Here is a 25,933-nt window from a genome sequence, read left to right on the forward strand (position 1 = left end):
AGAGAGCTTGGCATCTCTACCAGCCTGGGGAGCACATCTCCATTACAAGTCACTTCACCAACAGAATCCAAGTGTTTTCCTACAACTCTCATCAAACAAAAACCTTCTTTGGGCTGAACAACCTCAGACTGCTGCATCTGGGCCGAATAAAACTTTCAGGGGATCCTTCATCAGGGTCTTGGCATAACCTTGTCATATTTGTAGAGATCACAGACTCTGTTAGAGGTGAGGCACAAAGTGAGACATAGGTATCACTAAAATGCTTTCATTGTAACAGCTTATTTGCCCCTAATTTAAATGGGAAGTTAAGGCATGAGGAAAATATTTCTTCTACGGGATCCAGAAGCACGAAGGTCTTAAATTTTGTTTACATAAAACATGTCATTTAATTTGTAAGAGTATAGTTACATATCTTTATTAACTACTAGTGCACAGATCCACTTCTTTGGCTCAAAGGTGCCTGGAGCTGGAAGACAGTGGCCTCTAGCTCGGAAACCGTGAGTGTCTCCTGGTCGGCAGTGCCCAGCCAGCAGCTGCTTCCCCCGCTCCCCCACTCCCGGTTCCCCAGCCCGGATTCCGGTTCCCCCTCCCCTGGCTCACGTTCCCCTCCCGGATCCCGGTTGTCTGCCCGGCTCCCCGGTTCCCAGCTCCCCCAGGCTCTCCCTAGGTCCCCGTTTCTACCCCCACTCGAAGCTCCCAGTTCCTTTCGCTCCCAGTCTCCCGTTCCTCGGTCCCCTCCTCAGCTCCGCTTTGCTCCCCGATTGCCGGTTCCTGTGTGTCTCTCTGCCCCCCGCCCTCAACCCCCCATTTCCCGTTCCGTCCCGAGCTCCTGTTTGCCTCCCGATTCTCGCCGGCTCCAGTTTCCCTTCGGCACCCACTTCCTACCCAGTTCCCGGGGCTACCCCTTTCCCCGATCCCGGTTCCCGTTCCCCCACACGCGGCGCCCACCGAGCCACTTCCGGGATGGCGCGGCTCCGGGGTCTCCCTGCAAGGGGCAGGGGGCGCCGGGCGGGCGGCAGGGGGCGCTGTCCGCCCGTGAACACGTCCCGCCTTCCCTCATACCTTGCTCGGGCCTTGGTGGGAACGCCGTGTCCCCAGCTTGTCCCCAGCCCTCGGGATGGACACCCAGGTGTCCCTAGCGTGTCCCCAGCTCTCGGGATGGACACGCAGGCGTTCTCAGCGTGTCCCCAGCCCTCGGAGCGGACACGCCGGTGTTTCCAGCCCTCGGGGTATTTTTCACTCTTACATCAGCATGTGCTCCTTGGGCATCACCTCTGCGAGCTGGGCAGAGGAGTTGATACTGCCGTGAGATACAAGATCTCAGCCACAAAACTTGGGTGGGAGAAGTGTTTTGATAGCAGCTTCAACTCAGGGACTGGCTGAAGTGGAAACTGTTGGCATTCTCAGTGGACTATGCAAAATTTAATAGCAGTGATAATAAGACAAGGTGAGGGATGAAACCTTTCATGAAAATAAGTGTATTTATTTTAATTTTTTCCCTTCTCAGCATGTTTGCTTTCATCAGCTTCCAAAGGCTGATATTGCTTGGTGCCTCTGACATCAACAAGTTTCAGGTACCTCTCTCAGTTTCTTCAGCTGAGTTAATCTCCACACGCTTTTCCTGAGTTACCCATCTGATGTCTTCAGAGTATTTTGGACGAATTGTGCTCATAGCTGAGAAAAGTAAGGATTTCAGAACTGAATTGAAAAACACATTCTGAAGAAAGGAGGTTCCTGATGCTATGAGCCACTCTCGGGAAGTCTGGTAGCCATAGGACAAACCATAGAGCACAATGAAGAAGGACGAGAGCACAGTTATGCTCAGAACCAGTCCCCAGGCCACAGTGACACACCACCAGCACAGCAAGGGCTCAGTGTCTGGGATCTTGCGAAACTGCCTGATGGCAGTACTTAGGCTCCTTCCTCTGAAAAAGATGTCCCATTCTGCGAAATTGAAACTTGACTTCTGAGACTTATCCATCTCAGGGGAATTCACAGTTACCATCTGCTCCTCTGTGTCAATTACATTTGCATCTTTTTCAGATATTATGCAATTATTCCAGTACTCAGAATCTACCTTTGGGTACATCTTAGTCACAACAGGAGGAGGATCCTTCTGGGAATACTTAAATAAGGCAATTATTAACATTTCCACAGGGAGGGTAAGCAAAGCACATTCAATTCCTACTGTTACTGATCTCAAATACCTCAGGTATATCGGAGTTTCATCGTCCTTTTCTGCATTAAAGAACATAATGTTGACAAGCAAGCTGAATAATATTACTGTTAAAAATGTAGACAACCTTTGGAACCGGGTGAAACCCCCAACAATAACAGGAGCAAAAATTGAGAGCCATAGATGGTACTCTGTCAGTCTCCTGTTAAAATTAATAAGAAAATAGTCTAATTTAGGTAGAGGTGTCTGGGGGTCTGTGACAGAAAATTTCCAGTCTCGTGAGGGTTTGTTCTTGTCAAGGAAAAGCCATTTTCTGCACAGAAAGAACCAGACCTTCCTGGTGGACATGTCCTCAACTTCAGCTCTGCTTAAGAACCAGGTTGGAGATTCGCCCTCGTTTTTGAGCCTAACCCTGAAGGAACGAATATCTCCCAAGTTTCTCGCAGTAGTTATCAGAAAGCAATCAATGCTTCCCCGTTGGAAAGCTGGAGAAGGTTTGTGCCATAAACAACGGAATTTACTTCTGCCATACTGGCCGATGAGCTGCAAAAAGACCTCTACTTCGGTTCCAGCATTCCAGCGACTGCCTGTGTACAAAGTGACCAAAAAACTCCCTTCATCAGACGCCTCATTGTCTGGCAGAACGATTATGTACTTGATCTCCTTCTCAATCCTGTCTCTTCTTATAGCCCAGCAGCACAAAAGCAAGTAGATGGTAAAAATAAACAGCACTGTTATGAGGGTCAGTGGGTTTTTAGGTAAGTCCGCTATTAGGTTTCTCCCCAGATCTACTGTGTTGGGAAGAACTACTACCTTGGCTGCCAGGAACTTGATGCTGGGTGCAGGAAGGGCTGACAGACTCCTGCGATTCCGATCGGAGTCACAGACACAGTGTACCTTCTCCCAGTTGGTCAAGGAGCCAACCTTGCATGTGTCTTTGCTCCACTGACTTCCAATCCCATCCAGAAACAGGCAGTGGTCATTAAAAATGTATATGCCCACCACTTTCCGGTTTGGGTACCTTAAGATATAGCGTGTCTCAAAGACAATGGAGATGTTCTGAGTGTCTGCACCACTTTCCTGCACTATGGTTGTCAGCAGGGACTTAGGGAGACAGACTATATAGGGACCTGTAATCCTACAGTCAGCAGTGCTTGTCTCATTTCCACTTGCAACTGTTGGCATGTTGTGAAAAGCAACAAACGAGGCCACTGGCTGAGTGTTAGTGAGATTGGTACCTGTAAATATCAGCACCTTGAAAGTAGCTTTTAATTTTGTCATGATCTGGAAGTATATGTTCGTGGCAGTTTTATTGACCTCAAAACTAAATCCCCCAGTTGTGTAAGTTTCTGTTTTATCGGGTCCCATTACTAAATGAAAAGTTGCAAGTCCACCTTTCCTGCCAAGAAAAATGTCTGTTCTTTCAGGCATGATCGCAACTAGATCCCCATTAGCCTTAGTCTCTGCAATTTTATACCCCATGACCATTGATATGATATCTGATGTGTAACCTAGCCAAGGAAAGGGGCTCTCATCAAATTCAAAAATGGCAGTGGAAATCACAGTATCCGGGGTCACTTCTGAACCATCTCCTTTTCTCAGTGTTGGATAAAAGCAATTGTGGCAGGTGTATGTGGCAGGCAAGTAATTTGTCATGTTCCAGGCTTCATTTTTCTTCAGAGTGATATTCCAGTGTCCTGTTTCTATTAGAGTTTCTATTTCTTCAGGGACTTTTCCCCAGAAAACTATATCTGTTACGCCTTCCATGATGGAGAAAATATGTTTAATTCCATCTGCACTGACATTCTTGAGACTCAGAAGATCAGCTCTCAGGATGTTGGACAAGCATCTTAGTATTCCACTGGTCTGAATTTCTGCTTCCTCAGACCAATGGGTCTGACTCCTCTGTCTCTTCAGAATTCCTGTTACTGCTGTCAGTTTCCCAATGGCAAGGTCTTGTGACATAACATTCATTTTCTCAACTGCCTTTGTGACTTCAGAAAGAACAGCCACTACTTGGTTGACGTCCATGATGCTATTTACTGAAATATTCAAGGCTGTTTTAACCACAGTCTCCCGAAGCTGAGCCTGAGGGAGCTGGACAGTTGGTGTGCCTTTAACATAGTTTAAGAGTGAGGCTGCAAGATAAGCCAAATAACCAGCTCTAAGACGATCCCCAGTCTGCTGATCAGATGTTGATGCACTTAAATGCCTTGCTGAAGCCAGCAGTTCATGAAACACAGCCGAAAGGGATTGAGTTTTAAGTGGCTTCTTTACGTAGACACGTAAAGTCGCCTGGGTAAACGCCCCAATGGAATCACTGACTTGAATATAAAGTGTCAAAGTGTACCTGTGAGAGGGCACTCCAACTGGGAGAAGAGATGGAGGAGTTTTAGGCTCAGAACCAAAGTACAGAATTGTGCCAAATGTGTTTTCCACCACAGAAGTTATTGTGGTAGTTTGGGGTACGTCGGAAGCTACTATCACTTTGTATGTCAGAGGTAAATGGCTGTCAGAAAATCCTCTACACTTAACAACAAATTTTGTCAGAAAAGCTATACCGTGGCGGGGGCTGATGTAACACCTGCCAGCTCGAGGTGGAGTATTTACTGAAAAGGGTATTCTTGAGGATGAAGTCCTACCATCCCAGGTAGTTACACTTATGTGAAGTATGTAGGATGAATATGCAGGCTTTGTGAAAGTCAGAGCATGTATAGACATGTAAGCCCCAGACCTCCCTGTTGATGTTTTGGAAGCCCAATCAAAATGAATTTCTTTAGAGGTGTCTGAAAAAAGGGACCAGTAATATAGTGGCTTGTTGCTTGGCTTACAGTTTGAGCATTTTCCAGATATGGCAAATCTTTCTGTTGGAATTAAACTCCTCCCACAGTTTTCAAGGCATTTCATGTCCAGAATGAGTGGAGGGCCAGGATCCACCTCTACAACTTGATCAGCATAAGCCTGTCTTCTGCCCTTTTTAATTACCAGGCGAAAGTAGTATAAGGTGCTTCCTGGGAGGGATTCTGGTGGTATTTTTTGAATGGGACCTGAGGGTGTTATCCATCTCAAATCCTTCTGTAATGGATGGCATCTGTTTTTCAGGCTGAATTTCATAGCCGTATAGTCTGCTGAGTCTTTAGTGCAGTACCAAGTAAATATCAGCGGTCCTTCCTGTGCATCAGGATCAGAGGATTCAGAGCCGTCAAGAGTCCAGCTCTCAGAAAAACCCACTGTGCGGACTGAGCCCCCTGAAATATTTGCCAATAGATCGGCTCTCTCAATCTGAACATAAATAATATCACGGGCCTTGAGTGATATTGAGGTCCTAATTGGGACTACCTCAACAGTGAAATAAAACAGATACAACCCGTAATCTAAAGTATTACTGGGAACAGTTAAATGTATCATTTTTATGCCAAACATTGCAGAAGTGTTCACTGGATTTGACCAGTCCGGCTCAGTTTCTGTGTCCTTAGCAGGATAGACATACCATAAAGGCTTGACAGATATGCCAATGTGGCAGTCTACATTCAATTTGACAAAGAGGTAAAAAGATAGTGCCCTTTTCTTGTACAAGATAATGGATCTGGGATCAGGTCTCTGAATCCAACACCTGGTTATCCTACATTCTTTTTTCTCACAAACCACTGGTGCTTCTATGGCTTTTGCAGTATGGTTGTTGACCCTGACGCTTAAAAGAGCCGGTGTAGGTGCACTGCCGGTGCAGTTCACCTTTGCCACAAACCCCATGTATTTCTCTGCATCAAAGGGTAAAGCAGAGCGACGGACAAAACGCGTGGCATTTTTTACATGGTCTTTGTATGTGTATATGCTACTCTGGACAACATGGTCTTTTTTTGTGCCAAAAAGCTGCAGATGGAAGGTCCACTCGCACTGTAGCACTGGATGTCGTGCAGGGATAAACCATACTAAATAACTAATGTTCTGCAGAAAAGAAAGACGGCCACTGCTGAAAACATGGACATCAAGGTCTCTTTCTGCCAGTGATCTAATCAAAGCCCTCTTCTGATTCATATAAATGTACATTTTGAACTTGTACCACTGTATGGCCAGAAACTCTATGGTGAGTAAGTAGGAGAGCTCTTTGTATTGGTAGAACACAGTGTGTGTGTTAGGGCAATCTGTGGAAAAAATGCTATTGTTTTCTTTAGATGTGTAAAATGTTCCCTGGTTGTACCTGAAAATGTGAGTGCTGCTGCTGGTCTTCCCTGGGCAGAGGTTGACATGGATGGGAGTTTCTTTGCCAGCAGTTAAGCTCAGGGTACCATTGAGCAGGTGCAGTTCTCCCGTCAATTCCTCAAACCTCTTTCCATCAACATGGAAGTAAATGCTGGCCACCACTATCTCATCCAGGCTCTGAGGTGTAGAAATGGCACAGAAGTTGCTTGATGGTGTAAATGAACTGTAGGAGTGGAGCCAACCTCCTATAGCCTGTGTGTCTACCAGTCTGTAGGAAAGAGTACTCAGGGTAAGGGGCTGAAGCCACCAGGATAAGCTGAGGGGCTGCTGAGGAACACTAAGGAGCTTGGAGCTGATACTGAGGACATGCACCAAGTCAAGCTCCACCTTGAGAGAGAGGTTGAGGCTTACGTGAGGCATCTGCTCAATACTGACCAAAGCAACATGGATGCCGGGGCGTCTGTAGCGCACAGTCAAGCGGTAGCTGTAGTAGGTGGCACAGGTCTGTTGCAACTCGACTGTTGGGTAGACAGCAGGTGATGGTGTGTCCTGGTGCTCACTGCTGGGAAGGAGAAGGGTCGAGGGGACACCTCCCCGGCTGATGAAGCGGTACTGCCAGCCGGCACTCTTGAGGCGTGCACACCAGCCCAGCTCCACCGGCTGCCACACGTGGATAACGTGTGTCTGCGGCCAAAGCACGAACAGCCGCATATCCTGCCCCGAGATCTCGACGCTCACGTTGTGGTGAAAGCACTCGGGTGCAGCGCAGGAGGCAGACGAGCATTTCACTGTAAGAAGGCTGGAGGCCCCGGGTGAGGAAGCTTGTGCTGTCTGCAGCACCACCTTGCCTGACCAGCGTGAGATGTTCCTCACAGAGACCGAGTTCAGGTACCAGAGGCAGCAAGGTGGGGATGGTGGCTGGCCCTCCTTCCCCTCTACCTCCGGCCCTGCTCCTGGGGCCGGCTGGTAATGCAGGGTCACGGTGCTGTTCCACAGGCACGACACCCTGTGCTCGTTGTCCTGCCGCTGGAAGATTTGGCCGTGAGGGCCCGGGCAGCTGACCCGCAGGGGTGACGGCTGGAGACGGACAGGGGTCGCCGCCGAGCCGCGGCAGCAGCAGGCGAGCAGCTGCAGAAGAAGAAGAAGCGCGGCCATCGCGGCCAGAGGGGACAGGGCGGAGGACGGGGCCCGGCCTGCCGGGCGCTGCTCGTTGGGGTGGCCCAACGGCTGGAACAGCAACCCGCGGGCACCGGAGCCCCCTCGGGAGGGCAGCTGGTGAGAACACTATTTAACCTCGGACAGCGCGGACCGGAGGTCGGTCCGGAAGAAGCAACAAAGATTTTTGGACCAATAATCGCCACCGAATTCCCGCAGCCGTCCCTCAGCAGGGGCGCGTGGACTCCGCGCGTACCCGGCACCACCGCCCGCCGCTCGCGTCGGTGGCGGCCCCGCCCCCTTGGCCCCGCCCCTGCTCACGTTGGAGCCGCGGGACGGTGACACTGCGGTTGGACTATGGCTGCGCTGAGGGACTGCAAGGTGAGGGCAGGGCTGGCGGGCTGCGAGCGGCCGGCAGCGTGACGGGCTGCGGGGGGATGGCACGATGAGGGGCTGCAAGGTGAGGACAGGGCTGAGGGGCTGCGAGGGGAGGGCACTGCTGAGGCTCTGAGCCAGCGCGGCTCGGTCCTACCCGTGCCCTGCGCCCAGGGGCGGCGGGTGGGCCTCCATGGGGATCCCGGGGGCTGCCGACGGGCTTTGGGCTGTGGCGGGAGGGGAGCTAAGCCGGGCTCGCTGTGGATGGAGCTTACCTTCATACACTGGTGTGGGTTTCGGAGGAGGGAAGCTGCTGTTGGGATCTGGAAGGGGGGAAGGGTCGCTGTCTCATCGCTTCTACTGCGGAAGCAGATCCATGTCTGGGCATCTCTGGGTCTTGTTCCCAGCGCAGGGGTCCCACGGCACTCACCCGCCCTTTCCGTGGGCCTCAGAAGCGGGTCAGGCCTTAGATTAAATCAGCCTCGGGTCAAAGGGTGCAACCTACAGGAGCTGCTTATTGATTAAGCCATTTGCTCTCTTTCTGATAAACTCCTTTTATGGCAGTGTTTTGGTTAATTAGGGCAGTGGCAGGTTAAAACAAAGTCTTGAAGATTGCGTGTGACAGGTGCATGGTTGACAGAGCTCTGGGGATCTGTCATGCAAGGAATTCAAGAGGTGCTAACTGCAGGCCACAGAGAGCACAATTCTCAGAGTCAACTAAGGTTCTAACAGAGAAAAAAATACAGATAAACAGTCACCAGATCTCATGACTGAACTCTAATCTTAGAGCAGGGGAAAGGGCAAGGCTTTGGTCTCACCAAGAAGCAGTGAGAAGAGCAAAGGCCATGACTCTCTAATACAAGAAACATCACAGAGAAGACTCCTGGAGTTAGAGGATTGTGGGAGATCAGTGTAAGAGAGTCCAAAGGAAGCCGCTGTGGGAAGGGGAACTGATAATTGCCTTACAGACTCTTGAGGCTGATTTTTGCCCACTCACACGCCCTTCTGGATTTCTTCAGTCACAGTCTGAGGCCTCACTGAGAGAAGCCTCAGGACCAGAGTGTCCCAGGAAGTCTAGGTAGGACCCCTTATGTATGTCCAGGAGTACAAGGGGTGCTGCCTTTTCTGTGGTCCCAGTACTTTAGTTCTAGTTGGCAATGACAGATTAGGTTTGGAGCACATCTTTTACATCTCTTAGGAGCCAGCAGCTGCTGTGGGGTGGTTCTTCCCTGTACCCCATTGTCCTGATGTGCTAATAGTGGCACAGAGAAGTGGCATCCCTGATGTGACACAGTCTTGCTGCCATTCTCCTGTTGCCAGAGTGGGAGTTTTCCAGTGAGGAGTGAGTCAGGTGGGCTGTAGCCATAGCAGGACAGAGGCTTTTCAGAGGGGCTGGAAATAGCACTTACCTCAGCTAGATCGGCAGTGTCCTTAGTGATGGATGCAGGCCCATTTTCCGCTAACCCTTGTTCTGCTGGTTTGTTCTGGTGCCCACACACACAGACTTTTCCATTCTTGTGAATCAGCATCAAGTCCCCTCAGAATGGGACATAATTTTCCACTTGGCAAGTACCTCGAGCTGTTGTATAAAATAGTAAAACAGGCAGTGATCTGAACAAGGCTTGTTTTGGATGACTGATGCTGAGGATGGCTCCTCGCCTACTTTGCAGGGCACCATAGAAGATAGCCTGTAAGTAGCAAGCCTAACCTTGCTATCTGCCTGACTTTATTCTTTTTTCTGGATGATAAATGACATAGAGAATAAAAATTTTCAGGTCCCCCAAGGTTGCTGAATAGAGCTTAAAGACTAACTGGCAAAAAAAGATAGAGGGGTTTAAAGGTATGCACACAGGATTATAAACATGGCTGAAACCAGTGGAGAAACAGATAAGAAGGACTGCAGTGTTTTTTTGGCAAGTTATGTAGCACATACAACAGAGAGCAACAGAAACATGAAACAACAGCACGTGCCCAAAGTGAAAGTTCAAGGAAAGGTCACCTTTAATATCAAAGCATTCAGTGAATACAACCACCAGAGACCCCTTTTTATGACTTTCCAGGACCATAAAAAATGTCCAGTAGAAGGCAAATGCATTCAAATTCATTTTAGGAAATAGTTCTGTGTATTAGATAAGAAGCATATATTAATGAATATGTATGATTATGATGGATAAAGACCTTGTTGCAAAGTCTCACCACAGCCACAGAACAAGGAGAGTGTGTCCTGTGCAGGTAATGAATTCCTGCTTTCTAGTGCTTCAAATGGTGTTAGGAAATTTATTCTGGTCAATTTCAGTAACATGGATATAGCATGAATTGTAAAGAAAATGTGTAATTTTAGATTCAGGTCTACTCTTTCAGGCATGTAATTTGAAGACTCAATTACCTTAGCTGTTGGAATGTGAGCCTTTAATCCAATCACAGTGGGAAAGTTTTAGGATATATTAACAAAGTTGTCTTTGCCTGGTTACTTAAAAATTTTGACAGATTATTATAGATAGGAAATGCTTTAAAATGGAGGATGAGAAGAGCTGAACTCTTGCATTACCAGGAAGGACTAAGGCCCCATTAGGAGACATTTGAATTAGCTTGCCCCAGGTCTGGTTTTATAATATGTATTTTTGTAATATATTCTGTCCTCTGTGTACTGTATTAAAGTAATGCTGAACTGATTGGGGCAGCTTCTCAAATGAACTCTGCTCATTTACCAGCAGCTAGCCAGAAGATATTGTGCCTCCGTCATGTTATGTTACTAGAAACTATGGCAGCCCAATTCTGTTTTGCTTTTTAGCTTTATCCATTTCCCATGTGCTTATTGTTATCAGGCTTGTGTATAAATCTGTGATTGAAACTTTCAGTTGATTAACTCAAGAGATTTAGTGGATTTGCTCTGCCAGGCTGTTTGGTCTATAGGCTGATTCAGAAGAACATTATTGTTTATAGAAGATTACAGATTTATAGATTATAAGAGAACAGGGTTTTATTTTACCATATCTCTACTTCACACGAGGTAGCAGAGGAGGTCACCAGCAGCTGTAATGAATTCAGAATGTGCTGTCATTATGAGCTGGGCAACCCATCGGGATCTTCTGTTACACCTGGTGATTGTTGGCTTCTTTAGTCTCACTTCTCAGTCCACCTAATTGAGTCTTAGATGTAACTACAACTGAACAAAAGGTTTGTTTCTACCTCACACTGTCCTTTTAATTTTTCTTTTTAAAAGTGCACAGCAGATGAAGATACCAGAGCAGCATCAGTTTGAGCATTTGCCAGTGTAACCTGGAAGATGAGGGTGTAAAAGGACCATGTATGTGTTTGTTTGTTGTGCAGGCCTGGCAGGATGCTGGACTTGTCCTGTCCACGACCAGCAATGAAGCCTGTAAGCTCTTTGATGCTGTGCTGACACAGGTATGACTGAAAAGCGCAAGAAAATGTGATTTGAAGGGACTCGTGCATGAAACACTCATTACTGTAGTTGATATTTAAATTTCTTATCAGCTGGGAGAGCGTCAAAATCAGGTCACCACAGGAGTTCAGCCTTTAGCTGGCAGCAGGAAAACCTTTTAGCAGAGAGCTGTGCCAAAGGCTGCCATCTGTGGTGAAAACCTCATCCAGTGTGCTTGTTCCACTTGATATCAGCAAATCAGCCGGTTGACAAAAACCCGTAGAAATTCAGGGTAATTGGTTCTGCTGGTGACTGAGTTATATTCAACCCCAGTTTTTCTGTTTTTCTACTACACTAAACCTACCTTAATGCAATATTTGTCTTTTAGTAATTTGCCTCGCTTTTGTGTCTTGGTTTTAAGTATCTGTGAGAACAAAAAGAAGTCCAGTATCATAAAGGATTTCTCAAGCCTTTCTTGCTCTGTCTCTCTTACAGTATGCAACTTGGACCAATAATGAGAGCCTTGGAGGTATTGACAGATGTCTCTCCAAGCTAAAAGCAGCAGATCCAAACTTTAGTGAGTATAACCTTTGATTCTGAGCATGAAAAGTGCTGGATTAATGCCTGCTGTCTTGGTATTTATCTGACTTTGTTTATGCAAGGTCAGAGTGATAATTTCTAGAATTCTGTAAAACTTCCTCAAAATACAGAGCAGACAGAATGCTTTTGTGTGGTGCTTTTTTCTTTTCATTTCACATAATATTTGAGTAGCTGTCATGAAAACCTTCTGAGAACTTTAGGCTTGGGAGACTTCCTGGACCCCTGTGTCCACAAGTCAGTTTTATTGAAAATGCTCAGCTCCTCTGGTGTTTTGTGGAGCTGAAGGCTTTACTGTGAGCTCAGCTGGTGCTGTGCTGTTTCCTACAGCAATGGGACATGTCATTGCCAATGGCTTGGAGTTGATTGGCACTGGGAGGACCGTGAGACTCGACAAGGAGCTGGACAGCGCCGTGAGAGCCATGGTGGCACTTTCCAAGTCACAGCCACTGACAGAGCGGGAGAGGCTTCATGTGTCAGCGTTGGACATGTTTGCCAGGGGGTGAGTTCTCTGTTACCCTGCTCAAGGGACTATGAAGAGTTCCTTTGTCTACTGCAGGCAGAAGTGAAGGTTGGCAGTAGTGGTGTGTGATGTTAGCTGACATCTAGCAGAGGATTTGGGTTAGATGCCACAGATTGTCGCTGAATTTCTCTCTCCACCCTAAGTGCCATGTCTAGCTGGTAAGCAGCACTGTACGAGGTCAAATGCTCTATTGCCACCACTTCCTAGCATTAAACACTACACGTTTTAAATGTGCCACAGATCCATCAGTGTGGTTTACAGCTAGGAAATGAAGTGTTTGGCTACAGTAGGGTCCAGACTCAGATTCACAGAAAGTTATAGACTTCTCTTTCTTGTCTCCCTATGTCAAAACCCATTTTCCCTGTAAAAGAGGGAGATAAGAGTGTCACACGTGCTGTAGAGGTTCACTGCTTCATTCCATATGATAAATCTCTATAAATTGCAGAACATATGGGCTAATGATTCACTTTCATTATTTGTTTGCCAGACAAATGGTGAGCATATATTTACTTCACATCTCAGCAAAGGAAATGAGGAAGCTACTGAAGCCCTGCCACTGGATTTGATTCCCACAAAAGGAGAGGGAAGGAGTGTCTTTGTACATACAAAGTTCCATTAATTATGGTGGGTTCCTGTAGGAACTATTCAGCACTGTAGGAAAATGTTTAGATTTATGGTTTAAGCTTGTTTAATTTTCATTATGTATTACAGTGATACAACATGATTTGTTTCATGAGAGGTGCCAAATGAAGATAATCCAGTTATTAGCTTAGAAAAGACAAGAATTCTGTCAAGGAAAAGAATAAGGCATTTGGTACTGAATTTTCTATTTTTCAGCATAGTTTGAGTTCAGGACTAACAGTAGGGGCAGGCATGTGTGCCTTCTTTCAGTGATGGAAATAAGTTTTTATTTCTAGCCAACTTCCAAAAGCTTGTGATCTATGGGAGCAGATTCTGCAGAGCCACCCAACTGACCTACTGGCCCTCAAATTTTCCCATGACACTTATTTCTACCTGGGATATCAACGTCAGATGCGAGATTCTGTTGCCCGTGTTTATCCTTTCTGGACACGTGATGTTCCACTGAGCAGGTGGGTCATGCTTCATTTGGAAATTGCTCTCTACCTGGTGTCCATAGACTATGTAGTTTTTAGGGTCAGACTTACAAGTTACATGATCTTTTGGAAACAGACACGTAGACAAAAATCAAGAGTCTAGAAGTTATTCAAACTTGACCACAGATAGAATGTGTCTCCAGTATCCCTCTTGACACTGTTGTTGAGAGATTTTTCTTAAGTGAGCTGTGTCTCACTGCTGCCAAATATAGCATGTGGTGTGTAGCACACAGGATAAAATAATATCCTCACTCAGGGCAGTGGCAAAATTTGTTAATTTCTTCCCAAAAATACTATTAATCTTGATCCATTAAATAAATCAGGTGCACATAAAATCCCTAATTTTCCTTTACGCTGGGCCTTTATGGCTTAATTGGGATGATTTACAGCCAGTTTTAAAGGGCCACTTCATGTGGTTTTGTGGGCACTGGGGAAAATATAGAAGTTTGCCTTTGAGATGCTCAGATAGCTTTGGTGACAGCAGTGTCTCACTTCTAGCCTTTTAATTCTGCATCTTGCAACTGTTACGGAGATCAGCAGCTCGTTCTGTGTAGCTGGTGATTGCATTTCATCCAGAGATGGAAATACCCATTCTGATGTGCATCTTGTCACTGTTTGCCATGCTGGTGTCTCAGGGTCACTCATTTCCTCTGAGAATTAGCTTAGCAGTTCTGTATCCTGTGAGCTTGAACCCTTGTAAATTGCACTGCAAGGACTTTTTTGAGTTAAGTGCTCTTTCTAGTATGTTCTTTCAGGCCTGGATTAAACCTAGTTATAAAGGGATGATGTCCTCTTTTTCTCCCTTTTGTTAGCTACGTGAAGGGCTACTACTCTTTTGGACTCGTGGAAACAAACCTTTTTGACCGTGCTGAGAAGGTTGCCCATGAGGTAAACTCCCTACTGTTGGTGCTATAAGCCTTTAGAATTCTCAGACGGGGTGGTGGTTTCTACCAGTTGTTAGTCAAAGTAGCAGAGATATAAAACTCAACATGGAAATGCTCACAGAGCTTTGTGAGACTTGTTGATGACTATTCTCACATCTCTGCTCTACCAACGCAGTTTCACTGGACTGTATTCCCCTCACTTCCTTATGAGCATGCCCTGTCAGATGGGATCAGAACACCCCTATGAAATCCATATATCAGCCTATCTGCTACTTCCCACGTGTATGATTGGCTGTTTACTCCTATTAAAGAATGTTGGATTGTTTTGATGTAGGCTGCTCTTGACAATCAGTTCTGTTTGGCTTCCTGCTCTCTTTTTTCCCTAGATTCTTGTTCCTGGATTGTTGAACAATTAACTGTAACAATGTTCCCAGGGACCGATATTAGCCAGCCTTTTTCCTTTCTATGAAGATAGTAATTATACTTGACTTTCTCCAGTCCTCAGGTTTATCCCTCCAGGAGTCTTAGACACAATTAATCTCCAATGGGTGTTCTTGACAAAACTTCTGTTACATCAAATTGCTGAAAGTGACAATAGAGACTAAACCCTAAAACTTAACCTTTACTAGGTTTATGACTAACTTTGCAAAACACCAAAAGCCTAGTAGGAGTTGTTGGGCCAAGGAAGAGGAATTGGCTGAATACTCAGAGCTGGCAATTTTTTGGAAAAGAAATAGTTGTCTGCAAGACACTGTATCATGGAATATGTTGTGCCTGTGCCTGCAGTTCTTTCATTGATGCATGTCTGTGAAATAGATGTCATTTCACAGTCATAAAGCCTGCGCTTTAAAATGTTTTGCAGGTGTTCATCTCCCTGCAGCAGAAACTGGGAAGTGAAGTCAGCCAAGAAACATTCTCTTCCTTTTCTGTCCAAATCAGACTTCTGGGCTGTGGTTAGTTGGAGTGGTACAAGGATGTACTTAACTTGCAGCAAGTAAAAAGTAGTATCTTTTTTCTAGATAAGCAGTGATAAATGCCTGTATTTGCAAGTTTGTAAGGCTCATTGTGTTTTCCTGTTTTTCACTCATAGGCGTTGGCTATAAATCAGACAGATGCATGGTCTGTCCATACTATAGCTCATGTAAATGAAATGAAAGCAGAGGTGGAGAAAGGCTTAAAATTCATGAAGGAAACGGAAAATAATTGGAAGGTAAACATTTCTGAAAAAGCTCCTTTTAGGTTTTCTTTAATTCCTGCAGCCAAGTTCTTGAGTCCTCTGCCTGCAGTTCCTATCTGCAGAACTGTTACAGTCAATGGAGAGTTTGCATGTTGGAGGGAATCCTCCCTTGAGGCGCTCCTACTCTCCTTGCAGGTTTTTAAGCAGGAAGAAGTGGCATGTTATGAGGGACGTGACTGTCCCTATTTGTGATCTGTTGTGTGGTTAGAAAAATAAAGTGACCACTGGTTCTTTCACAGGCTTTTTACTTAGGCTGAGGCAAGTACTGACAGACAGTTGAGGTACCTGGCTAAATCTCCTCATGGGACCTAAGATAAGGAGGAAGATGACACAGTCAAATCAACTGCTTCAAAACACTAAAATACTTCTTTGCTTTGGGGAGGGAATTTTAGGAAAAACTGTGAAGAAAAGAGAAATTACTCTCTTACATCTTTTCTAGTGTACTCATTACTTTCTAGTGTATCAGTTACCTTATCCAACATGTTTGATACCATCTTTCAGAGTATTGAACAGGTTAATAAGTCTGTTATGTGGTCCTTTGCTGTAAATTAAGTTTCATTTTGTGTTTGACAGCATTTCCCCAGTGATTAAGTCTGTTATATTCAGAGCTGAGGGCTGTGAGGTTTGCCTTTGTTAGAACCCATAAGAGTCTATTTTAGAGTCATCTGAGCTGACTTCCACCTCACCCAAAGAGCAGTACTGGACAGTGAGACTAAAAAGGCTTATTTTGTGTTTGTTTTATTTTTTAAGTTAAGCATTCAGATACTGGGCTTGGAAGTGCAGTCTCTGGCTGAGACTAAGATAAGTGAGACTCCCCGTGGGAGAGTATCCCAAAAAACCTCAGCCCTAAAGAGACCAAAATCCTACATCAAGTGGTGCTCTGTGTGTGTGTCAGTAAGAGCTCAAAGAAGACTTGATCAACCCCTGCCTAGACCAGAGCAACCATTTCCTGAAAGAAATATGTTAGTTTTAATTAAACAGTGATGTAGGGGATAGTTTGGGTAATATCTTAAAAAAATAACAGTCAGTGACTTTTGGACCGATTTTTTAAAATTTTTTTTAACTCTTGCTTCTTAAAATGGTTTCATATCTCTGTAATTCATACTTTATCCAAATAAAATGAAGTGTAAGCTCACTTCTCTCTAGCAGTTTAATCTTTTTCAGAGCTCAAATTTAACAGCAGGGAAGAGGTTTTGTTTTATTTAGTCTAGGTAGTTTATTTAGTTGAGGTAATTCCATTATCTTGTTTCTATAACATTTGGAATGTCAGTATGATACTCAACTTGATATTATCAGTGTTTATGCCAAGCACGTAACTGCTTCTGTTGCTCAGGTTTGGTTTGTGATTTAATATTAAACAAGCAAAGATTACCAGAATGTTTATTTAAGGCCCTCCCATTTATTGGAAACCTTTACCTTTGTGCTTCCTGAAAGCGGTTGTTACAGTTTTCAGTATGACGATTTTCCACTTGTGAGACCATTAAGTTTAACTACAGAATGGGGAGAAAGTGGGAGGAGAGGGGTGAACCTTTCTGGTATTTTAATTTTCACCAAAGGATTATGGAACTACATTTGTCTATTTTTAATGCATTCACAAAAATGAACTGCAATTGCCTTGACTTCAGGCTAGGGAAAAGGATTTGAAGTTCTGGTGCCAGCTGGAAAGGACAGTGTGAAATTGGCGCAGTCCAGCAAAAATTCATCTCGGCTGTGAGCTGCTAGTGTGTTTGGCATCTCTTACAACTTCTGTAGCCTGTAGTAAAGCTTGTTTAAAAAGTGATTCCTCTTTGTCTGAGGTGGGTTCTAGATGGCTGGGACAAGTGGCCCTCATAAAGCCTCCATATCCTCCTCTCTCCACTATCTGGCCCAGTTACTTCAGACAAGATGCCTAAATTTTAGATGAAACAAATCTTACTCTTCTTATAGATGTGGATTAAATTTTTTGTTTTAAAAGGGTGCTGAAGAAAGATGAATTCTGAGGCATCCAAGTGCAACTCTTATCTGGAAAACGATATGGAGGACACCACATCATTGGGTTTGAGGTGTTGCCCTGAATAGCTGCAAGGTCAAGTGTACCAAATGAGAAGGTGTTCTGGCAGCTGATTTAAATGTCTTGTGTCTTTTGTGTCTCCTGAAGTACTTTGTTTTGCTGAAGGAGGAAACAGAAATCTGATTAGATAACTTGAAAAGGGAAGTTATTTTGTAAATAATTTCTTTTTCTTCTTCTCTCCAGGGAAGTGATATGCTTGCTTGCCATAATTACTGGCACTGGGCTTTATACTACATTGAAAAGGTTTGAGATATTTTCATACATGTGCTTTATAGTCCAGATAGGTTATCTAAAGCTCTTTAAAAGGCAGAACTAACATTTACTGGGCAGGGGGAGGGAGGGGGGTCATCTATTTAAAGGGATGTTTTTATAAAATAGCACAATGCTACATTTACAAAGTGGCAGTCCTTTATTACTGTTATTTGGAGAATTTTAATTGCATTGGTCAAAAGTTTCAGTATCTTTCTAAGAATGTTGAAATATTGCTGTGAGATTATTGAATGTTTGAAGATCCAATAGTCTCACTAATTACATTTTGCACAGTTACTTGATAGCAAGATGAAGTTAGATCTCTAATTTTGAGACAAAAATTAATAAAATTCTTACCAAATTCAGTACTTATTTTCTGGCCCAAAAATTTGCTGACTGTAAAAAAAAGAGGCCATAAACTCTAAATTGGGCTGCTAATGCTATTAATTATTGTTATTAATTCTTACTATTAATAGCCTTACTATTAAAGCCTTTAAAAATGGTTGAAATTTTACCCAGCCTGTCAGAATTTCCTTGGATTTAATGCTTAGCACTGGTGGGGTTCAGCTTAATAGGGAGATAAATGTGGCATCTTTGAGAAGGCAGCATCCTTTGGCTAGAAAGCAGAGTAACATAGAAGGAACATAATTTTCAACAGGATTCCAATAGTTTATTTATTTTGCCACTTCCTATCTATGTAACTTTTTTGAAGGCTACTTAAAACTGGGGTTTTTTTCCCATCTCTTTGCATACACCATGGGATGCACTGATTTTTGCAAAAATCCCTGAAATGAACATTAGAATGAGAGGCAATACCTCATGTATCTCCTTCTTGCTTAACTTGTAAAAGTATTGGTACTTATTCTTAGATGAAACCTTAACATACTGATCATTTTGCCTTATTAAATATAGGTTTTTCTGCTTTGAATACCTTGAGGTTTCTTTGACTTAGTTTGTTTTGATCAGGCAGTCCTTAAGAACTATTATTGCATCTATTGATGTGTTTGTCTGTGGTTGCTGCCAGTCAGTGCTGGTTGCTGTGTCCGCACATTAACCACGCAGTCCTCCTTTGCTTTTCCAGGGGGAATATGAAGCTGCTTTGACAATTTATGACAAGCATGTGAGTAGGGGCCTTTTTTTCTTGACTGAGGTCATGCAAGATTATGATGTGTGCTTTCTTCCTTCTGTGTGAGTTTGAAACCTATCACAGTGTGTGATCTGTGTATAAATATTGTTTACATCTCTTACAGTCTTTTAGGGAAACAATTTCTCAGCAGTTCTCGGGAAAATGCCCAGAGTGTTACATACTTTGAGTGACTGAAAGGGCTACAGTGGTACTGATTTCCATTCTGTCCATGTTTCTTGTTTTCCTATAAAGTCCAGTCACCTTTACAAAAAACAGGTTTTGCATGTTAGGTACAAAGTCAACTGCCTGGATTTCAAAACAATCTTTGTAAATAAGCAATATCAAATTAGATAAGAGCACATCTTTGTAAGGATTGTAAAAATACTGCAAGCATTAAGAAAGCTGCAGGACAGATTTCTATCTACTAACATTGATCAAGTGAAGTAATATTTATGGCACAGTTTTGGAAAAAATAAAATACCGTGGTGACTCTCCATATTTACTGAGAAAAACAACACATGTAAAGCCATATAATTTTCTGTCATTGCAAATTCCTGTATTCAAGAAAGATGCAATTAGGACTATTGCAAAACAAGTAATTTTGAATTAATAGAAGGATAAAATTAATTTAGTACTGTGAAAATAAGTTCGATAATCTGAGGAGGTTTCCACTAGCACATCACTTGGCAAGCCTATGAGTGCTTCTCATTACAGATTGCACCACCATGCCTGGCAAGTGGAAGCATCCTGGATATAGTTGATAACAGTTCGATGCTGTACAGGCTTCATCTGGAAGGTAGGATAATCCTTTGGCCGTTCTTTTTTATAACTAATTTTCTTTTTCCCTTGCCCTGGTGTCCATGTTGGGGAAGTATTTCAGTGTAATTATACAGCAAGCTTGATCAGTGTTTCAGAAGAACCTTGAGAAAAGCATAAATATAAAGTTCCTAATAATGTCCATAAGCTTTATTCTACTCAAGAGCTTCCATTTTCCATGCCAGTGTGGCATAGCAGTCAGCTCCAGCTAGCATAGGTCACATACTTCTTCTTTGACAAATTCAGTTCTCTTGTCCCTGGAGGTCTTGAGGCTGAGCAATCAAGTGCATAAGCCTCTAAAAACCCATAGCACTTTCTGGATGTAAATTTCCAGTTAGATCCCTTTTTTTTCTGTTTTGATCCTGATTGAAATAGTTGGTATGGGCATATCAGCTTCTGGCTTTTTGTACTCTTTTAACTCTGTGGCACTTCGCCTTTTTAAGTCAGTGTTTATACACTGGGGTTCATGACAGGGGACATGATGGGCAGACAGTATGTCACACTGTTCTGCTAAATCACTAATGATGTATTGGGGTTTTTATTAAATCCATCTTCTCCCTCTGTCTTGTGATTGCTGCAGATGGCTCGTGGTGAGCCGCATCTCCAAGACATTATGAGTAATCTCATAATAAAGCCAGAAGTTCACACAGTGCAGACTAAAATAATGCCTTGAAACTCTTGACAGTCAAGAAACTCTTAGCCCAGATAAGGCAGGCTGCAGCTGAGCCTTATTGCTGCATAAATCTTGCCACATCAGGAAATGTTCTCTTGAGTTCAGTAGGAATGCTTTTTATGCTGAGTGACTGAAAGTACATTGCAAAGTCATACTTCTGCATGTGGCAATGTTATTTAGAGAAGTATTTTTTACTCTTAGGTGTAAAGCTTGGGGACAGGTGGAATGATCTGCTTGGGGTTACGAAGAAGCACGCCAAGGATCACATACTTCTGTTCAATGATGTGCACTTCTTGATGTCTTTCCTTGGAGCCAAAGACCACAAAACTACTGAAGAGCTTTTAACAACTCTGCAGGAACTTGCCAGGTAAGCAAAGGATTTCCTGCATTGAGTTCAGTGAATAGCTCTCTGAACTTCAGGGCGATGATGTCTCTGGCTTGCTGAAGCTCCAACGTGCTCCTCCCTGCCTTAGCATGTCACTGGAACACATTTGGTTTAAGCAGGCCAACATCCAGTTTGGAGATCTATATCACTATTTATTTTTTAAATTAATATCTAGAGGGGTTTCTCATCTTTTTGAGCAGAAATCTTTTGTGTTTGAGGTCATGGACACCACCTGAGCAGTTGCTGTTTCCTTTTAGTGCGGTCACACTAAGCTGTGTTACAGACAAGGACTAAAATATATTAATAAGAACATTCTACAAAGTATGTCAGCTGTCTGTGGTGGATCTTTTCTGCTCTGGTCTAAAAAGTTAATAACAGAACAGTCGTTGGTAGTGATATTCTAATGGCTACTCTTTCATGTGTTGTTAAGTCCATCTGGAAATTAGGTTTCAAGTACTACTAAAGTAATAATCTAGAATATTTTGCTTTCAAATTAAGATACTTGAAAAAGTTGAATATTTAAATACTACATCCAAACAATGACTGTTTTGTGTTCCCTTAGTATTAAATGACTGTGAATTGCCTTGGTTTTTTTTAAGGGGTTGATACATAGATGCTTTAAACTTATTTCTTCCCCCCACTACACCCTTTTTTTCCTCTGTTTAAGCATCTGTTGCTTTCTTTGCCTTTAAAAAAGGAGGAAGGAGAACCTGAAATTGTCACTATTTGTTCCTGATTATATGTAGGTTCGAGGAATACTGTAATTTTTAAGAATACTTATCAAAACAATTAACTTTCAAAATACAAAACAAATAACTTTTCAAAGAAAGCCTAAGTATGTCTCATTTAAGTAAAGGAAGAAAATGGCAAATATATTTTGTTATTTATTCTATTGTTTATATATGTCATTTTATATAAAGTATAGAAAACTGCTCACCACAGAGGCTTTAACAAACATGTATTAATATGCTATTTATTCTTTCACTCAGTGCTTCCTTTCACCTAGCCTTAATAATATATGTGTACATTTTTAGCTGTAGTTTGAAATACTATAAAGCAGAAAAGATATTAGAAAGCAGACTATGAGCTGAAAGGGCTATATTCATGATTGGATTAATTTACATCTGTCACAAATATGTAATGTATAAATGGTACCCCAGAGGTGTTTTGTATGTACTAAGAAAGCAGTGATCCAACCTGGGCACAAACATCAGTCCCATCTGGCATTGCACCGGTATTTTTCCCTGGCCTTAGCCATGGAAAGTTGCTGGGAATTTTTCAGATATCCCATGGCACTCTCTGGTGGTTGGTGTCACAGGCTCCTTTCTATGGCAATGCTGGACAAAACGTGCAAATGAGGAATTGTTCCATCATTTTCATCACTGGCTGTCTCAAGCTGCTTCAAATGAACATCTGTTGTGCACTTTTATCTTTCTAGGGTGCCACAGTTTGTTTAAGGAATGATAAACACATAGGGCAGTGTTGCCTACAGGAGAATGAAGGCTGGCCCAGTGAAAGAAGCAGGAAGTTTTGTAACGCTGTCCTGAGAATGAGCTGGCTTGTAAGGTCATGACTGGGAGCTCTGTGCAAGGACTGGTGGCTGCATGTGGCCAAAGGACTACAAGTAGGATGTTCTGGTGGGGTCAGCAGAAGAGAAAGTGCAGTTTTCTTACTGTCCTAGCCCAAACTGTTTATTGCAGAGGTAGGAGGGGTTGGTCTTGTGCCTTTTGTGCCTTCAGGAGAATAAAAACTGATTGCTGGATGAATAGCAAAAAGGTGAAAGTAGCATAATCACACCAAAAGATATGACCTAAGTCAAGTACCTGAAACATCAGGCTTTGTACAGTAAAAAAAATAAAAACCTGTCTGCAGGCAGTGGCAGACTGGCATTGAAATATGGCCTATTTATGCTTTGGCTTATGGAAGTTAACCACTTGTTCATTCTACAGAGCACCTCAGGAAGACCACCAGCTTTCCCTGGCCCCTAGATTGGGGCTGCCACTGTGCCAGGCTTTGGTGGAGTTTGAAAACGGGAATTGTGACAAAGCTGTAGACCTGCTGTACCCAATCCGTTATGAACTAGTCCAAGTGGGAGGCAGTGATGCTCAGGTAAAGGAGATCCAGAAAAGACTTTTTGATGTGACTTAATCCTCTTTCAGTAGCCCCCATTAAGCGCTTAACTCATCAACAGCAATTCAGTCTTTGTGAAGTGCTGAACTGTGCTTGTGACTGAATCCAGTTTGCAAACACTTACTAGCAGGGTTAGATATTTATTTTTAATGTTTATATGTTTCCTTCCTTGAATTTAATAGTTTGGTAACCAAGATATTGGAATCAGCAATACATTATAAATTACTTAGTAGTTTTTATTTTGCTGATATTTTTTCCAGAGAGATGTTTTTAGCCTGTTGTTGATCCATGCTGCTTTAAATTCTAAATCAAAGGCCAAACGAAACTTTGCAAGGTGAGTATTTCCCCTGATAAATATTTGTGGAAGTAGCACTGTTGCTAAAAGTAAGAAGTAATGAATATATTCAAACCAATAAATTTAAGGCTAAAATTATATGCAAGCATTTGTGTTAAATGTAGCAACATTTAACCAGGATAAAGAAGTACAATAGCTTCCAATTCCAAAAGTCCGCTCTTGCAGCCTGGATGGATGATCTGTGTAAGTTCCAGGGCAGTTGATTTTCAAATGTTTCTGTCTTCAAATACGTTTTGAATACAAAATCCTGTTGACCATGTTTTGTGAATTGCTGCAACTCCAGTCAGTGCCACTGCTGACATCTGCTTTGCTGGGAAGTCAGAGGTGTGCTCTGCCATGTGGGCTTGCCTCAGCACAGCCTGTTTGGCAGAACAGTCCATCTTTACCATGTGCTCCTCACCCTCCTACTTCTCCTTTCACAGGTATCTCCTGCATGAACGTGATATGATGAGACCAAAGTCACCAATGACTGAGCGACTGATCCGGAAGGCAGCAGCCTTGCATTCCATGGCGTAAGGCTTTCCTCCAGCTTCAGCTCGAAGAGCCAGGACCTTTCCACTATGTCTGGGTGCAGGGAGTGCAGGGGTGCTCTGAAGGAACTTGGGGAGGTATTTGGGGTTAAAAGATCTGAGAGTAATTTCTGTAAGAAAGGACAGAGCTGTTGCATTTTTGAGGGTTGTTTCTTAGATGATTCCACCAGGAAAGAAGAAAACTTGCTGAGAATGCACAGCTTTCTGGAGCATCCCAAAGGCGCTACTGCTCTGGTATGTTTTCCTGAATGTTCCCTCTGACCCTGATTATACACAGTGCAGTAACAGTGCCTGGATTTCAGTCCTTCTTTGGCCCAGTTTGTTACTTGGCCTACATGTGAAGTAAACGGCTCAGGTAATTAAAAGGGAGCTTTTAAATAAAGCTATTAGGAAGGTGGGCCAAAGTCAATACAGGCATGAACTGAATTCCATGTGAAGCTTCCAGCCCATTCAGGCAGGAGTCAGGGGCCTCTGGATTCAGGATCTCTTTCCAAGTATACATTTTTTAACTCCCTTTCATAAAATGTTACATTTTTCCTTTCACTATAGCACAGCAGAGCTTTCTGGCTTTACTGAGTCAATGAAACCAGACAAGAACCAGTCAAGAATAATGACTATTCTGACATGGGTGCTCCCTCAGCACTTCTAAATCCTTCAGGAAAAAGAGAAAAGCCTGGATTTCAGCTGAACAGTACCATTTCTGAAGGGTAGGGGAATGAGTCTTGGTGCTTCTCTGAGATTTTGGATAGTCAGGCCTTAATACCATCTCACTCCAGGGAGTCCCTGCATGTTGGCAAAGTGGGGTTTAAACTAAAGTTAAAGCACACAATTCAGAGAGGTGAAGACTAGGAGGGAACTTCTGCCATGAACAGAGGGCTCAGGGGGATGGACACAGCTCTGTCCCAGCTCATGTGATGGGATAAACTTTGGTGCTGCAAGTCAGGCATGATGTGAGCCACAGACCTCAAGGGACCTCTGGTGCCTCTGGATTCTTGCAGCATCTCAGAGCTAACACATTGTCTTGTAATAGTATTTCAGAAATCCCTACTGATGGGGAAGATAGCATTTCAGAGCAAAACTGAACTCATGCCTCCTCTTCTGGAACAGAAATCCCACACTGTGCAACTGCCCAAGCTCTGACTTTGCTTCCACATCTGCAGGCTCTCCTGGCCCCACAGGCCTGCCTCTTTCCTGTCCAGCTCAGGCTTTTCCTCATATCCCACAGCAGCCTTGTCCTAGTTTCCTTCTGACCTAAGAAAGCACTTCCATAGCTGGCCCTGCCCTTCCTCTGGAGTTCTTGCATTGTGGAACAAGAAGTGGAAGTGCTTTGCTGACATTTTACTTTACCCAGTCCTCCCAAGGCAGAAATAGCTTATTTTTAAAGCAGTAATAATGATTTATTATTACATAAGGGATTGCATTCCTTGCCTTCAGGTCCTCTGATTAATGAGTGTGCTGTTCTTCAGCTTCATCACTGCTTGTCTGTTCAGCCATGGTGGGGAGTGACTCACTTGGGACAAGTTACACTGGGTTTTTACTATTATTTTTAATAAGTGCACTTCAAGCAATGACTTTAGACAGGTTAACTTTTTACTCAAGGAATTTAACAAATTGTGTAAGGGAACAAAAGCCTGAGAAATCTCTGGCTGGCTACGCAGGATGTAACCATTCTAATCCATGACAGTATTTTCAATAGAACATGACTGAGAATTTTGTCTGCTTTGCCTTAATAAACTCAAATACAATCTTTGTTGAGCAAGCAAGTACATGACTTACTTGCATGTGTGAAGCTTTTAAATGTGTTATTCTGACTAATTTCATAGAGGTTTGTACCCACTTTGTTTCTGTCATAGTGGCCAGAAGCATCCAGCAGTGGAGAGCAGCAGTATCTGTGCTCACACAGCCCAAGCATGGCACAGCCTCCCAGTTGTTTTCCTTGGTGCCACTGTCTTGGTAACCAGTTAGGAAGAAG

The 25,933-nt window shown here is 43.5% G+C and overlaps 2 protein-coding genes across 5 annotated transcripts; one reads left to right on the forward strand and one right to left on the reverse strand.

Moving 5' to 3' along the window:
* Positions 1-1,560: 1,560 nt before the first annotated feature.
* Positions 1,561-7,531, reverse strand: PKDREJ (polycystin family receptor for egg jelly). Its single transcript, XM_005534704.3, has one exon. It carries the CDS (start codon positions 7,529-7,531, stop codon positions 1,571-1,573), a length of 5,961 nt encoding a protein of 1,986 aa, XP_005534761.2. The 3' UTR covers positions 1,561-1,570.
* Positions 7,532-7,845: 314 nt separating this feature from the next.
* On the forward strand, positions 7,846-25,732 carry TTC38 (tetratricopeptide repeat domain 38). Of its 4 annotated transcripts, none has more exons than XM_005527002.3 (14): positions 7,846-7,912; positions 11,237-11,314; positions 11,787-11,868; positions 12,219-12,390; positions 13,329-13,502; positions 14,339-14,414; positions 15,501-15,620; positions 17,881-17,940; positions 19,028-19,066; positions 19,787-19,868; positions 20,763-20,928; positions 22,896-23,055; positions 23,337-23,410; positions 23,854-25,732. In XM_005527002.3, the coding sequence occupies exons 1-14, from the start codon at positions 7,889-7,891 to the stop codon at positions 23,945-23,947; spliced, it is 1,401 nt and encodes a 466-aa protein (XP_005527059.1). In that variant the 5' UTR covers positions 7,846-7,888; the 3' UTR covers positions 23,948-25,732. The 4 variants fall into 4 exon arrangements, with proteins under 4 accessions (XP_005527059.1, XP_014111523.1, XP_014111524.1 ...); XM_014256048.2 differs by having other exon boundaries at positions 7,848-7,912; positions 11,130-11,314; XM_014256049.2 differs by having other exon boundaries at positions 7,864-7,991.
* Positions 25,733-25,933: the final 201 nt, after the last annotated feature.

Source organism: Pseudopodoces humilis, chromosome 5, assembly GCF_049639895.1.
Source record: "Pseudopodoces humilis isolate 2021_Gansu_Grassland_sample_001 chromosome 5, ASM4963989v1, whole genome shotgun sequence".
In the NCBI taxonomy this organism is placed as follows: domain Eukaryota; kingdom Metazoa; phylum Chordata; class Aves; order Passeriformes; family Paridae; genus Pseudopodoces; species Pseudopodoces humilis.